The following is a 13,903-nucleotide window of genomic DNA, read 5'->3' on the forward strand; positions in this document are numbered from 1 at the left end:
TGGTAAGTACGGGAATCATTGACGAAATGAGGCTGGCCAATTAGAACTCAATATCCAAAAAGGCCCGTCAGTAAACAATCATCCCATGAAAAGTAAACTAAATTGATAATTAAAAAACCTTTAAATATCGCAGAAAAAAACGCAACTGAGACAAATGTCGAAATACTATAAACATTTAAACGCATCATCACGACACACAATTAATATTAATTGTCTGGCTGTATTTACTTTCACTCGTGGGCTTATATACACAGTGATACGCACATAAGTTCCATTTCTATAATCTCAATCATAAAGTAAACTCAAGTTTTACACTAAATCAACATGATCAAATTATTTTTAGCAACTATTTCACTACTTATATTTACATACAATAGTTTAATATTAACATAGAAAGCTGGGAAAGCCAATGAAGAATGTAGGTCTTATAAACCGACACTACGGACAGGCTTTTTATAAAACAACGGGTCAACAGAATTGGTAAACTTCTGACCTTTTCTTACCCCGAGGCCCTCCTCCCATTAACTATATACTGAACATACACCCTCGAAAGAAAGCTATGAGGAGTGTTGAGTCATAAACAAGTGAGGCCTCGAGGTGTAATGGCCCCGTGTCCCTAAAGCTTCTCAACCATATTATTTTACACGAGCCCTGCTTGCAGATGAAAAATTAATGGCCTCATGCATCAAGGACACGTGGAGAGCGTTTGGACGCAATGGCTACCTGGTCATTCCTGACAGCCGTCAGCACAGGAAGACCATTCATTAAGACATCATTCATAAAAATGAAAAAGAGCAACCATCGAGGAAAATGTCTACCCAACCGGAAAAAAACAGTCTGGGAGATCCAGTCCGGGAGATGCAAGAGCAGCTTAAAATGTCCACCCTTATTAAAATCAAATTCTCTTCATAATGTCGAAGAGCTACCCCCCTAATTATTTGGCATTGCGTTGGGCTAACTTTAAGCCGTGGAATTTGAGGAGGAAATAAAACCTTTAAAGCATTTTTCTTTAACATATTGTATTATTTTCTTTGCAAAAGTTTTATTTCTCGCGTGCGCGTACACGGTGACGTGGCACGTGGAGGAAAAATTCTCCAGTATCCGTGATTTCAGAATCCAACTAAATCTTATCAGATTCCCCGTTGCAAACCCCCCTTTCCCAAGATTTCTCACAACCACCTCAGCCTCCAGTATAAAGCCACGAATGGCAGAATCCCTGGCTTCTTTGACAAGGTGCTATTCTGAGTAACGCGACGAGGTACAATATAGTCGGTGCACGCATGTATCCTATGGTTATGATGAGTGTCAGTTATGACTGTATCTACGACTTCGGATCTGTCTTTATTGTGACCGCTCACTAAATTTAAATCAGCTTACGCAGAACACCTTCAAATAAACGTCATTCGATCATCTTGTTTCTCATCGCAGGTTTTTTCTATGGGGAAATTAACCATGAAATTCTTGAGTAGTGTTTTCCACCGACAGACAAAATAATGAGGGTCAGCTCTTTTAAATTTTTTTCTAGAACTGGTGAAAGTTATTTGGTTGTTTAAATAGATAGCCGAATGTCTGACTTACTTAATGTAGTGCACAAGTTTAACGTATAAACTAACAAGCGTTATCTCAGATATCGCCTTCCCCGGCCTCCCAATCGGAATTTCCTGTTCCGCGCTCTGCCTCAGCTGATTAGCCAAAGCGTTTTGGATTATGCAAACATCGTCACATAGGACGCCGACTCTAGAGTCTGCAGTGTGAATTGAATTCATGCGTCTACATGTACATGTACACTGTACATGTACAATGTACACGTACACGTATATGTACAGGTACATGGTACGGTACAGTAGGTGGTTCGCGCAGCGTGGCCGTACGGGAAAATGTAATTACCAAAGCTAACCCCACCCCCGTTCAGTTGAGGACGCCCCCATTATGAATATTCATCGCTGACGTCTTTTCAACCACAATATCCCGCTGTGTTGATAAGCTAAGTGCGGGGGGATCGCATTATTTTATATAACGCTCTATTTCCTCAGCCCCTCGCTATTCGACGACTGGCAGTTCTCACTCTATCTGCAATTCCGGTCTTTGTCTTGTGGTTGGACAAAATCTCTTATCCTATAAAACTGGTTTATATTGTAGGGGGAACAAAGAAAAGGTCAATCTAACCTACAACACTCAAAGATTCAGCAAAACAAAGCAACTTACAAAAATATTACAAAATATATATATATTGTAAAAAAGACTGATATTGTGTACATACAAACGAATGTACGTTACATACTGTTATGCAAGTCATACATTAACCATTTGGTTACTTAAAATCAGAAAAATTCATTGGAAACAGGTATGTCCTCACTTTTTGGCAACAAAATTAGGTCAAAGTAGATGCTTGCAAGTACTCTGATGACAATACCGGAATTAAGAGTATTAAAGTGTCTTTTACCAGAAAAATAATCAGCCCTTAACTGCAGGGTCTGAATAAAAAATTTTTTAATACCCCAAAGTGATAAGTTGACCAATAGCTACCCTTTTATCCCAGGAACATGACAATCCCCTTTTGGCGACCACCCTTCGTCCTAACAATAAACTAAACATGACTTCCCTTGTTTGTCAAAACAAATCTGCATACTTGTCATTATTTGTTTTGACCCAGTGTTGTAGTCAAAGCCATCACAAGACCATTCGCAACACCAGGCACAAGACCAGTCGCAAGACCAGTCGCAAGACCAGTCACAAGACCAGTCACAAGTACCCGTGGGAACAATGATAGAGGAATGCTATTGCTGCAATTGCTTGTGACTTGAACTCAGACTGGAAGCGTGTGCTGGACTTGTGGTGGTCTTGTGCGGTCTTGCGATGGTTTGGGGAGGTCTCGACTACAAGGCTGCACGTTGTCCGTGAAGAGGTCAGAGTTGAGCAGCTGTGTCCCCCACCGTTTCATTCATGAACTCCCAACTGCAATGTTATTGTTGAGCCTAATACAAGCCCATTACAAGTCAAGCCAAAAGCTGTTCAAGTGAACTGAGACAAAAGTATCCCTTTGTTGCTGTTCACCATGTCACTCACGACTGGTCTAGTGAAGGGGCTTGTGACTGGACTTGTGACGGACTCGACTCCAACACTACCCAACTGTCTGGTACATCTATCTTAATGCCAAATGTGTTCCGACCCCCCCCCTCCCAAATGTACAATACCCTCCTAGGTTGGCTTTCGAAACCTGCACAGATATGTAACCATTATTTATATAATTGCGACGAGACTGTGCAGAGGCCATGGGACAAACGTCCAAAGGAAAATTGTGTCTCCAATTGAATGGAACAGCATTCGAACCACAAGACATTCTGCATTCGTAACTGGTGCTTACTAATAACATCCCAGAGTGTGTTGTATGATCGTCGTTGTATGATCGTCGTTATTTGTCTATAGAGGTTCGAACTCCAGCATAATCTACCTGTGAGTTATTCAAAACCAGAACAAAGAGATAGCCTAATAACTGCTGAACGTATGACGGAATATTTACCTGAGGGCGGACCGAGAAAAAGGGGGGGGGGCATAATCAAAGTGTGGTCCCTTGCCATTGACTTATTAACTGTTCTGTAAACAGTCAATCCCAGCGTTTTTAGGTCAAAGGATTGCCAATTCCCCTGCCCCCCGGTCACATTCTGAACTAATAACCTGCCCTACTTTTTCGTGCAGATTAAAAATGGTCCCAGATAATAAACACCTATAACAACAATTCGCACTTCCATTATAAGCAATCAGGCTACTGGTGAAAAACACAGATGGGGAGGGTATGCTTTGTAGACCTAAGAAAAATTACAATGCCTTGGCTAAAAAGGAAAGTATAAATTTTTTCCCTTTTTTTTTGAGTGTGTACGGTGGAGGGAGGGAACTATTCATTTTTCCCCATTTTCAAAAGCGTGATAAAAAAATTGTTCAGGCAACTGACAGGAGCCTTCATGGGGCCCAATCCTACAATAGAAATCACTTTTTCCTTGGGGGCTGGAAGATGGGGTGTCCCACTTTGGACAAGTGCGTAGGGAAAATTCCAAACTTCAGCTTCATAATGAGAGTCTGACTGATGTATAAAAAGAATGAAAAAAATGACGGAAGATGCCAATCTGGAATACAAACGCAAGTGATTCTGTGAGTGGTACCCCCCGACGTGGGCAGTCCAACACAGAAAGGTCTCAGTATATCTGTGACGACTTCATGAGTGGCCACTAATCAGACCAAAATGGTTCAAGTACTCGAAATGTTCCGAAGCAAAGCACATCCTGGGTCTTCTCCTACTGTGGAGCTATGAGAGTCTGCGCAAACCAGCCCGACAGGAAGTTCAAAGGTCAAGCCTGCATGCTACACCTGAAGTGGGGGTGTGGCGACAATATACTGGACATCACTGTAAGAGACGAGCAGCCAGAATTGACAGTTTGTAGATGCCTGATTTTTATGCAGTTGTCCGAGCTGCTTCAAGCCTGGTAGCACTGGGCAGTTGACGCCCAGTAGTTGTCATCTCCTTGCAGTCACAAAAAACGGTGCATCCTTCACACGGGAATGATGTTTCTGTGGTACGCCAGTACCAGGTGTGCGCACAGGTTTGGCATTGAATGCACTGGGCAGGCATGACCAATATCTGCTGCAAATTTCCGCCTGCACGCTGCGCACCAACTTGGACATCTCCCAACCAACCTGTCTCTTCTATGCCGGCGAGGCGTGGGAGTGCTACGAGCCAGCGAGGGTAACTGCAGAGGCATCTCAGATCTCAGATTTTTTTTCACTCCGGTCGGCGAGACTTGTGAGGGATATCGCAGTGCCCCCACTCGCACGGAAAAGGGGTCGGGAATCCTCCCTGCACTGTCGGCTGAGATAACACAGAAGGAGAAGGCCTCTCTGTTGACGTCTTTGACGAGAGGGCCAGCACCTAGGCGTGAGACCCTTCTCTGTTCGCTCCTACTCCAAAACAACGAGAGAGGAGTAATTGCCATCCTTTGCGCTGGGTGCATTTCACCGGGCCGTCAGTGCACAGTTCGGGAGGCTCTTTCTCAGTTTTTCCTTCGGCTGCTCTGGGGTCAGGGGCGAGCCGTCATTGCGTTAACGGAGGTCCATTGACTCCCGGATGGTAGAACTGACAGGTCTGTGCCCTCTCGCAGCCCCGGGGAGTCATGAAGTGCCTGCAGACGGGCCGGGATGCGAAATTGACAGCTGCATGGAGGGAGAGAAAAAAAATATGCAGCAACTACATCGCATCGGAAATGACATAACGGAAATGGCTGAACTTTAGGGTGCATTTGAATAGTTACTCCTGTTAACACGAGAAGGACGCGTGCGCATTACACTCAGGTGCAGGAGTATACCCCCCCGGCAAGACTATACTCTAGCTGACCCTCGGGTCGCACTGCAGCCGTTCGAGCACTCAGGAGTACACTTGTGTTAGCTCGCTCGAACGCACCCATCAAAACCTGTTTCCAAATTACCGTTGAAGTGTTGGTCAAGATAAGACACTGGACTGGTGTTAAAATCTTTACCAAAAGGGCACTGAGGAGGATAAACGTGTTTGATACTTGGTCACAATTTTCTTGCGCTTTCAAAAGTTTTCTTTGACAAAAGATCCATTACTGTTTTCCTCAAGAGGCACACTGTTACCTCCTCAATCCAAACATTCCTACTTTATCCACTCCAGCATATCTATTTCAAAATACTCTCAACCAAATGTTTACAAGTTATTAGAAAAGCACTGACATAACGCAGGTTTTTAAATTGTTCATCAATCCCAATGATTTTCGTAATAAACCCAACACATTGTAAGAGTCAGACACTCACAAGTCAACTCTGCAACAAAACAGGCAAAAATGACAAAAGAATTCAACCTTCCAACCATTGTACAGTCCCCAAACCTCCTCACCCTGCCAATTAAATCAGGAAAGTTTAGGAATGAGCTGCATAATATCCAGCAAAAATCCCCAAACCAGCAAGAAACCGCTATCTCTGTACTCATAAACTTTCTATGGACACTAAGCCCTACGTAACTTTTGGCAGGATTTTTCAAAAGGCTAGAGACAATGATGTTAAAAGCCAAGCCAGTTAATGTGACAAGTACAAAAGTTTCGGTACCTCCCCTTCCACGTCCACCTCCTCCACGTGGCCACGGATTGCTCAAGAGGGGCCTGGGGGGACCCCTCGGGGGCATGTCTGGGCCTCCGGGGCCAGGGAACCGAGACGGGCCGTTAGGGAACTGGGGTCCATTGAAGCGTGGATTGAAACCACCTCTGCCCGGTCCTGGAAAGAGAGGGAAAATAAGGAGTCAAACCGCAATGTCAAACTGATCAAAATGTCCACTTTTGCTCAATTTTTGGATATCAAACTGTTTGTTATGTGCTCAGTTCACAATGGGCATAATGTAGATTTAACTTGGACAAATTTTTTTTCAAATCTCAGCCGTGTCTCCTATATTTGCCTTCATCTTGAACTCCGCAATGCATTTCTGAATATTGACTATCAGGATAAATTGAAAAAAAAGCCCCAAACTGTGGCCTGATGTTAGACAGCAGATGTTCCTGCGGCAGAAACTTGAGCTTCAAGGTATCAATTTGGGAATTCAATTCCTGAAACCGAGACCCGACACTGAAGATGGAGACACGGCCCAAGGTATTGAAAACATGGTGCTCATATGTTTAAAAATGAGAATCAACGCACACATACCAAACAAATGTGATGTTACCAGTTCCTTTAAAATGTGTTAAATTCAAAAGATGAGGAAGGAACCAGTTTATAAGCGATAGGTCTTACCTCAGACAAGCTATCATCACCTGCTATGAATTACTGCTCCACATGCACCTTAGCTTTAATATCATGTCTGCTGCTGGGTATGCGATTTGTGAATATGGAAATTTGGCCAATAAGCCAAGTCCCTCGGCACTTTTTCACAGAGCATTGCTGAATCGTTCAAAACCTTCCATTTCTGTGCTTGAACTTTCACGGGGCACCAAACCCCACGTGTAGTAGCAGCACTTGATATAAATTTCCACAGTCCTGCAATACTCTCCCCGAAAACCCATCTCATGGAATTTGAAGGATATGGGAGAGCTAGGGTGTATGGCAATACAAACGGGTCAGGTGATAAAACTTTTAGAGCTCACCTCCAAAGCGGGGACCCATTCCACCTCTGCCTCGCATGGGGCCAGGCCCGGGACCGGGACCAGGACCGGGACCAGGTCCCCCGGGGCCCCTAGGACCCCAGCCCTCGGGATTGAAGTTGGGCCCGCCCGGGTGGTTGGGCTGTGGTGGACCTAATGAACCTTGGGGGGAAAGTAAAGGAATATTGGAAAATGTCACCATGAATACAGTCTGATGACTCCGAGTCTTTGTCTTCAGTTGAGGACAAAAAGGACGCACAATAATTAAAACCCTTGGGGCGGCCACGCCCAAAAACGAAGACTGTCTTCTCCACCTGTAGATTCTGATCACCAGGTCAGTTCCCGGTCATGCCTGAACCTGTACGACTCTTCTATGCTAGCTAATACATCCCCCAGGTCCCCTCTAGCTACTTTTCATTATTCTGCTCTGGAAGTACAAGTAATAACGGGTCACAACCCAAACAGCCGACCAGTCAGCACAAGTCTGTCAACAAAGAGATCCAGTTCCTGATAGTGACCATATGGGCTCCTTGGGGTGACTGATCTTTCAAGAATTTCAACTTGGCACTAGTTGGCGTCTGGCCAACGGGAGTTTACAGGCTTGTAGTGTACACCTGGGGCAAGGACTACACAAACTCTTTGCCAAATTGGCCCACGGGAAAAAAAACGTTATGACCATATTTGGTGATATGTGTCCATCTCTATCCCCATCTCGTTGACACAAGGGTTTGTAAAATTAATTAAAAGTGCCTTTTCTTGATACTCCTGAGCATGCTTATGCTATTAAGTAATGACACTTTCCAAAATGTGGACCTAATTCCCTGATCCAATCTCAAAAAGAGAATGCAATTCCCTCTGTCCAATCTGTAAGGATGACAGTGATGGTGATTTCTGGCAATGCTAATAACAGCCAAACCTGGCACAACTATGAAATGTGTGGTTACGTGGTCAAGTTAAACAAGCACATTAAGCCTCCCCCCTCCCCTGCCACACCAGCTCCTCCCCTTCAGGAAGGGGGAAATCCCCACTCAGCTCGACGGTCAATACCTGGTTGTTGATTCTTGAATGGTTCCAGCACCTCCCTGAGTTTGTTGATCTGTTCCTCTTGGGTACCCCCCTGGTTGCCCTTCAGTGAAAAATGCATCGGATCGAGAAAACACTTCAGTTGATGTTCACAGCAATGTTCTTTGAAGGAAGACACATTCAAGCTAATCCGGAGAGTTTTCAAGAGGATGTGTCGTTAGCCTCACTAAACAGCAGTCTGGGTTGGGTGTTTGATAATGAGGACGTGCATCCACTTGGTTACAGTGCTTCACACGTCTCACCTCACCATAGGGGTGAGATTGTGGGTGCGGAGAAATTCAAGTATTTCCAGCAAAGGGATTTTGAGCAAAGGGAACAGTAAAATGCTATGATTTTGGGGGCTTTCCACAGCTACGTAGGCATGAATTCATGTCCAAATGGCTCTAAATAAAGAGTGACACTGAGGCTTGTTTTTTTCTAATGCACAAAACTAGCAAATCATGAATGACTTAATAACCTCTAAACTGCAAAACGTCGAGACCAAATATCCTAATATTTGGAGAACTTTTGAGATATCAACCTCCCATTACCATGATTGAGTTTAGCAGGTTCTGCACATTGGTGATGGTGGTATTGGTGGAGGGCGGCTCACTGTTGGGCAAGCCGGGACCTGGAAGGGGCTGGCCCTGGGTGCCTGGCTGTATCGAGGGAGGGTGTCCCCCGGGGATCTGCTGGACCAGGCTGGCCAGGGCTGGCGGGAGGTTGTCCAGCTGCAGGCCTGGGGGTAGGGTGAGGCCCTGTGGGTGGTTGCCTGGATGCAGCGGGGGCTGGCTACCCGCCGGGTTGCTGGTCAGCATGGGCTCCGAATAGAGCGGGGTGGATCCCTGGGAGGAATTGGCCGTCTCCTGAGACAACAGAAAAAGGAGAGGGGGGACTTCATTATTACACACTGCATAATGGCCAGGGTTTTTTTAATAGCTAAAAGCAGTTTCTCTGGTAGTCAAGGAACGAGTCCATGAAATGTGCTCATGACAAAATTCTCACACGGAATACAACATACATGTAGATGGTAACAGACAGAGCAAACCTTGCAACAGGAACTGTTGCTGGCTACGGGGGACCAGTGGTTACAATGAACAGGTGAGCACAAACAGCCAGTTGCCACACCGGACGTGTGACAACAATGGACAAGTGGCATGCTGGACCAGTGGCAATAATGGTCAGGTGGTTACGAAGGACCAGTGGTCACAACAGAAAGGTGTCCATGATTGACCAGTGGCCACAACAGACTGATGCCCACAATGGAAACATGGTCACACTGGACCGGGAGGCCACAATGGAAGTGGTCACACTGAACAGATGGCCAAGATGGACAAGTGGCCACAATGGACCACTGGCCACAATAGACAGGTGGTCAAAAAGGATAGTTTGGCACAGTGAAGGCCATCATAATTTTGTAAGTTTGAAAGTCCTTTTGCGGAGGTTTTGAGTTTTCCTAAAGACAGAATCATGCTGACAATGGTTGGAATTTTCTACCTACATGTAAATGTGCATATCTAATAAAAAAATTACCAAGACGGAAAAAAATGTAAACCATGCAGCACTACGAGACTTCTACGAAAATGCCACTACTTGTCAGCAATCTGCACTTTAGAATTGGCAAAAAACTCCAGGATTGCAACTATCGGTCCAAGTATCACAGATTCGTTCAGGCAAATTCAAAAAAATTCAATAACGTCCAGAGACAGGTCAAAGAAGTGAAGACGCCAAGGAAGAGGCAAACAATGGATAAACTCTAATGGATAAACAATGGCTACATGCGTTGTTTGGCATGCACAGGGGTTTATCCACTACCAACACAGGGCAAGGGTTCCCCTCATTTTCTCTGTTTTCTCCGAATGATGCAATCTACATTCAGAATTCACATCTTGGCATGAACAGAAAAAAAAGCCCTTTTTAGCTTGTTATAGTTGAGGTCTGAAGACAAATGACACTGCGTTCGATTTGGATGCTTCCATATTTATTTGAACAGACAAAATCGGAGAAATCATGTTTTCCTTACAGGTGCTCTTTAAGTCATTCAGGGTACTGAGCGGACATTATACCCAGAGACCTTAGGGGATCAACACCGTTAGGTGAAAACAGACGGACAGACAGACAGACAGACAGATAGCCCGAGCAAGGGACAGACAGCACAGACAACTCACATCAGCATCAGGTTTCCTCTTGGTCTCCTTTGGGTTAGTTATGAAATGAAAAAGGATAGAGTTTACCGGCAGATCATTCGTGAACACAGCACCAGGACAGAGGCACTGAGAAACGCTGATATCAAAGGGCAGTTTCTTAGTTCTTGTGGGGGAAGTGAAACTGAACAGATCAAAATGCACACCCCTGTTAAAAAAGGTAACTGAATAAGACAGGATGTGGGTCATTCTAAAGATTAGGGGTCCATCTTTTTTTGTGTCCCTGCCACATCTGAAAAAAAAATGATTTTTTCCAATTTCCGAGGGTAATGATACAATCCATTTTACGTGTACCTGCCAAACAAAGAGAAACAGTTTTGAAATCAACTTCAGTGATATTTCCACGTCTAATTATACACAGGTCAGGTTGCAACAGGGACACAAGTCACACTTAAGGACCCCGAAATTTATAGCATTGCATAGAATGACCTGTGTGTTTTTACACAGCAAGGAGGGTTTGTGCGGGCATTTGGCGCAGGACATGCTGGGCATGTGCAACCAATTTGTGATTCAATGCAAGGTGCTGCGGCCGAGCACCAGAGCCCCAGATGAGCCCCCGTTGGAAAACTTCCCATCGGAATGTCTCTTCTTTGTGCACTTCAACTCAGAGTGGATAATGAGTTTTAAAAAACTCAAGGATTTTTCTGTGGCCAGCTCATTGGCCGGAGAAAGACGGGCCAGCACAAACTGGCCAGCTAACCAACCAGCCGGCCAACAAAGTATTAGGCTAGATCCCACTCACAGGAATTGGAAATAAACTTTAAACATACAAACTAATGGTAATCATCTCACTTTGCGTAACACACTGACAGCAATAATACTCAACCCACCTACATATGAAAAGCAATTTGTCTGTATAATACGAACCCAATTACTGCGTTACTCACGGCATCTCTGGATTAACCACGGCTAGCTATACTTTCTGTCGACATTTTCCACTTTTCAATCCAACACACGTTCAGTAATGAATTTTTCTCACATAATCAGAAAAATACATTAAGTTTTCAAACTCACGTCTTCCAGGGGTATCCTTGTTGGCTCCTTGGGCTCAAACGGCTCTGGGTCGGGCTCCTTGGGCGTGTCGGGGATCATGCTCTTATCGAAGTAGATCTCCTGCAGGACAATCATTTCTCGCTGCTTCTGGACGCCCTTTTCTAAGCTATTGGAGCCGTATTCTATGGGTGGGACATCTATGACCTGGATGCGGGCTGGGGTACGCCACTGGGCGATAGACAAAATGACCAAAAAAGGAGACATTCATTTCAAAATTTCATTTCATTAAAAAGCAAAATGCTGCTAGGTCCTAGAATGGTTAGGATTGGGGATACTGAAAAAAAATCTTTAAATTAATGAAAAACATGGCAAAGCGAGTCAGATGGTGGGTGCAATCACACCATGTGGGGAAGAGGGCACAGACGACCGACAAGACAAAATCCTGTCTCCACAGAGGACTGACTACACCGCTTGAACTTGAAATGTCAAATCTGCAAGAGTTTCCTGTCCCAAAAGTGGATTGTTTGGCGGGTGGGGGACTAAAGAGGCAGGAAGGGGTGAATGGGGACTCACCGGTAGGAGGTCATTGCCAGCGAGGTGCGAGGTGGCCCCCTCGCCGTGGAGTTTAGCATTCTTCATGGCCTCTCGCTCCATGACCATCTCCATGTGGGCGGCATTCCGAAAGTCTTTGGGCCTGTTCACGTTCACTGCAGGGAAAAAAAGAAAGTATAAAGCAAATACTTCAGAATGCTCACACTTTCATGCTTTCAAACATATCGCTAAGTGAAAAAAAAAATTGGTGCTTAGCTGGTGCTACATGTTAGTTGAAGACTAAATCAGGACAGTAGACAATGATAATGCCCAAGCTGAGGAAAAAGGGACATGACCAGACTCAAATCTGACGTCTGGGTACAGAGATTCTATTTCCGCTTCCACGGTCCAAATTCTCTCTCCCTGAAAGAGGACCCAAGGCCCACCTCTTTCGGTTTCGTCCATCTCAAAGTAGCAGATGTCCACCAGTTTCTCCTCCTCTTTCCACTTGACGCACTTCTTGGACTTGGTCGGTATCAGCTTCAGGTTGCCCGTGCCGGCCGAGCTCTTCTTGTCCGCGTCACTCGCCTCGTCTTTGCCCTCCGACTTCTCCGAGGTATCCTCGTCGTTTTGGCCAGAAGAGTAGAACCGGACTGCAAGGTGAATTGGAGCACGGATGTTATGCCCAAACATGAATGCTTCGACAGAAAGTATCCCACGTGGATCATCCACACATCAGCTGAGGTAAGTATGGACTGGTACCATACAATTCATTTTATTGGTCCACTTCTGCGATAACGATCTAATAACTGATTCCTTTGCAATTTTTTGTTCTATTTGTAAATTTTGCACTTAAATGTTTATCGCGTATTCTAATGCCAACATATTCTTTACATGTATATGGCTCAGTAAACTCACCAAACTGCAATTTGCTAAAGTTTAGGACCACCCACAGAAAATGCATCAGCCTGAAGCAAAACCAAACTTAAACCAATCAATCATGGCAACTTATGTTTATTTTCAATGTGTAACCTTGGTACCTTGGTTGAACATTTCTGACTACATTTCCATGATTTGACATGTTAACAGTCTAATATTCAGTGTTCCCTCCTTTATTTCTGATTGCTTAGACTGCCTTTTTTTCCCCCAAGCTGCCTTACAGACAAAATGTCATACAAAACCTGCCTTCGCAAAAAACTTCATTCAAATGGGTATATAGCACTACACTGATGTTATGCACCACTGTAAACTCATGTTCAGTAATCAGTCAATGAGACAGTGTAATGCAGGCCATGTGACAGAAATACCAATAAAACTCCAGGTGGTCTTAAACTTTTGCAAATGACTGTATAGTCCTGGGAAGTCTTTGTTAAACCAACACATGCGCACTCTGATTTTGGGTAAAACATTAATTTTCCGAAGTTCTACTTCATTTGCATGTAGTGAGGAGATTTGTAAGATTTACACTGTGGTCAGTATGATTAGCTCAGAACAGCAAAATGAAAATGATCAGCTCCAAGAGAATGGGTGCAACGTTCTAACTTTTTTACTTACATTTTGGAGGGTCCGGTTTTGTTTCCTGTAACAAAGCCACAAAAATAATAAAAAATCAATTATTTCCCTTTGAAGACTTGTACAAATTATATCCACGTCAGTCTAACAGTACCACAACAAGAACAGCACCCTGTTAAGACAGACATGCCAGTTTAATCCACGCCAGCAAAAGGTACTGATGTTGTAGTCAAGACCGTGATGAGACCAGATCCTAGTAAAAAGGGTGAGCAAATGACAAAGGAAAGCTTTTGTTCCAGTTCATATGAATAGCTTAGGACTTGAATTCAGACCAGAGGTCTGGTGTCGGTCATGCGGGATCCTCTGACCGTCTTGAGGAGTCTTGATGACGAAAGTTACCCGTGTTACATTGTGAACACTTAATGTTAATGCAGTCACCACTAGAACACTGATTAAGAAATGTTAAGA

General features: G+C 44.4%; 1 protein-coding gene across 4 annotated transcripts in view; it reads right to left on the bottom strand.

Annotated features, from left to right (window-relative positions):
• Positions 1-2,201: 2,201 nt before the first annotated feature.
• Positions 2,202-13,903, bottom strand: part of ppp1r10 (protein phosphatase 1 regulatory subunit 10) — a 54,766-nt gene continuing 43,064 nt past the window's right edge. For all 4 annotated transcript variants that reach the window (XM_087143673.1, XM_087143672.1, XM_087143674.1 and 1 more), the window contains 10 exons: positions 13,478-13,502; positions 12,370-12,576; positions 11,966-12,099; positions 11,414-11,620; positions 10,364-10,390; positions 8,747-9,061; positions 8,181-8,259; positions 7,137-7,295; positions 6,112-6,276; positions 2,202-5,202 (listed from right to left, as the gene is read on the bottom strand). In XM_087143673.1, the coding sequence (XP_086999799.1) occupies positions 5,084-5,202; positions 6,112-6,276; positions 7,137-7,295; positions 8,181-8,259; positions 8,747-9,061; positions 10,364-10,390; positions 11,414-11,620; positions 11,966-12,099; positions 12,370-12,576; positions 13,478-13,502 (1,437 nt within the window). In that variant the 3' untranslated portion in view covers positions 2,202-5,083. The remainder of the gene's footprint in view (positions 5,203-6,111; positions 6,277-7,136; positions 7,296-8,180; positions 8,260-8,746; positions 9,062-10,363; positions 10,391-11,413; positions 11,621-11,965; positions 12,100-12,369; positions 12,577-13,477; positions 13,503-13,903) is intronic.

This window comes from Acanthaster planci, linkage group LG11 (genome assembly GCF_054643075.1).
Source record: "Acanthaster planci isolate LZ-2023a linkage group LG11, COTS_SCS, whole genome shotgun sequence".
NCBI lineage: Eukaryota > Metazoa > Echinodermata > Asteroidea > Valvatida > Acanthasteridae > Acanthaster > Acanthaster planci.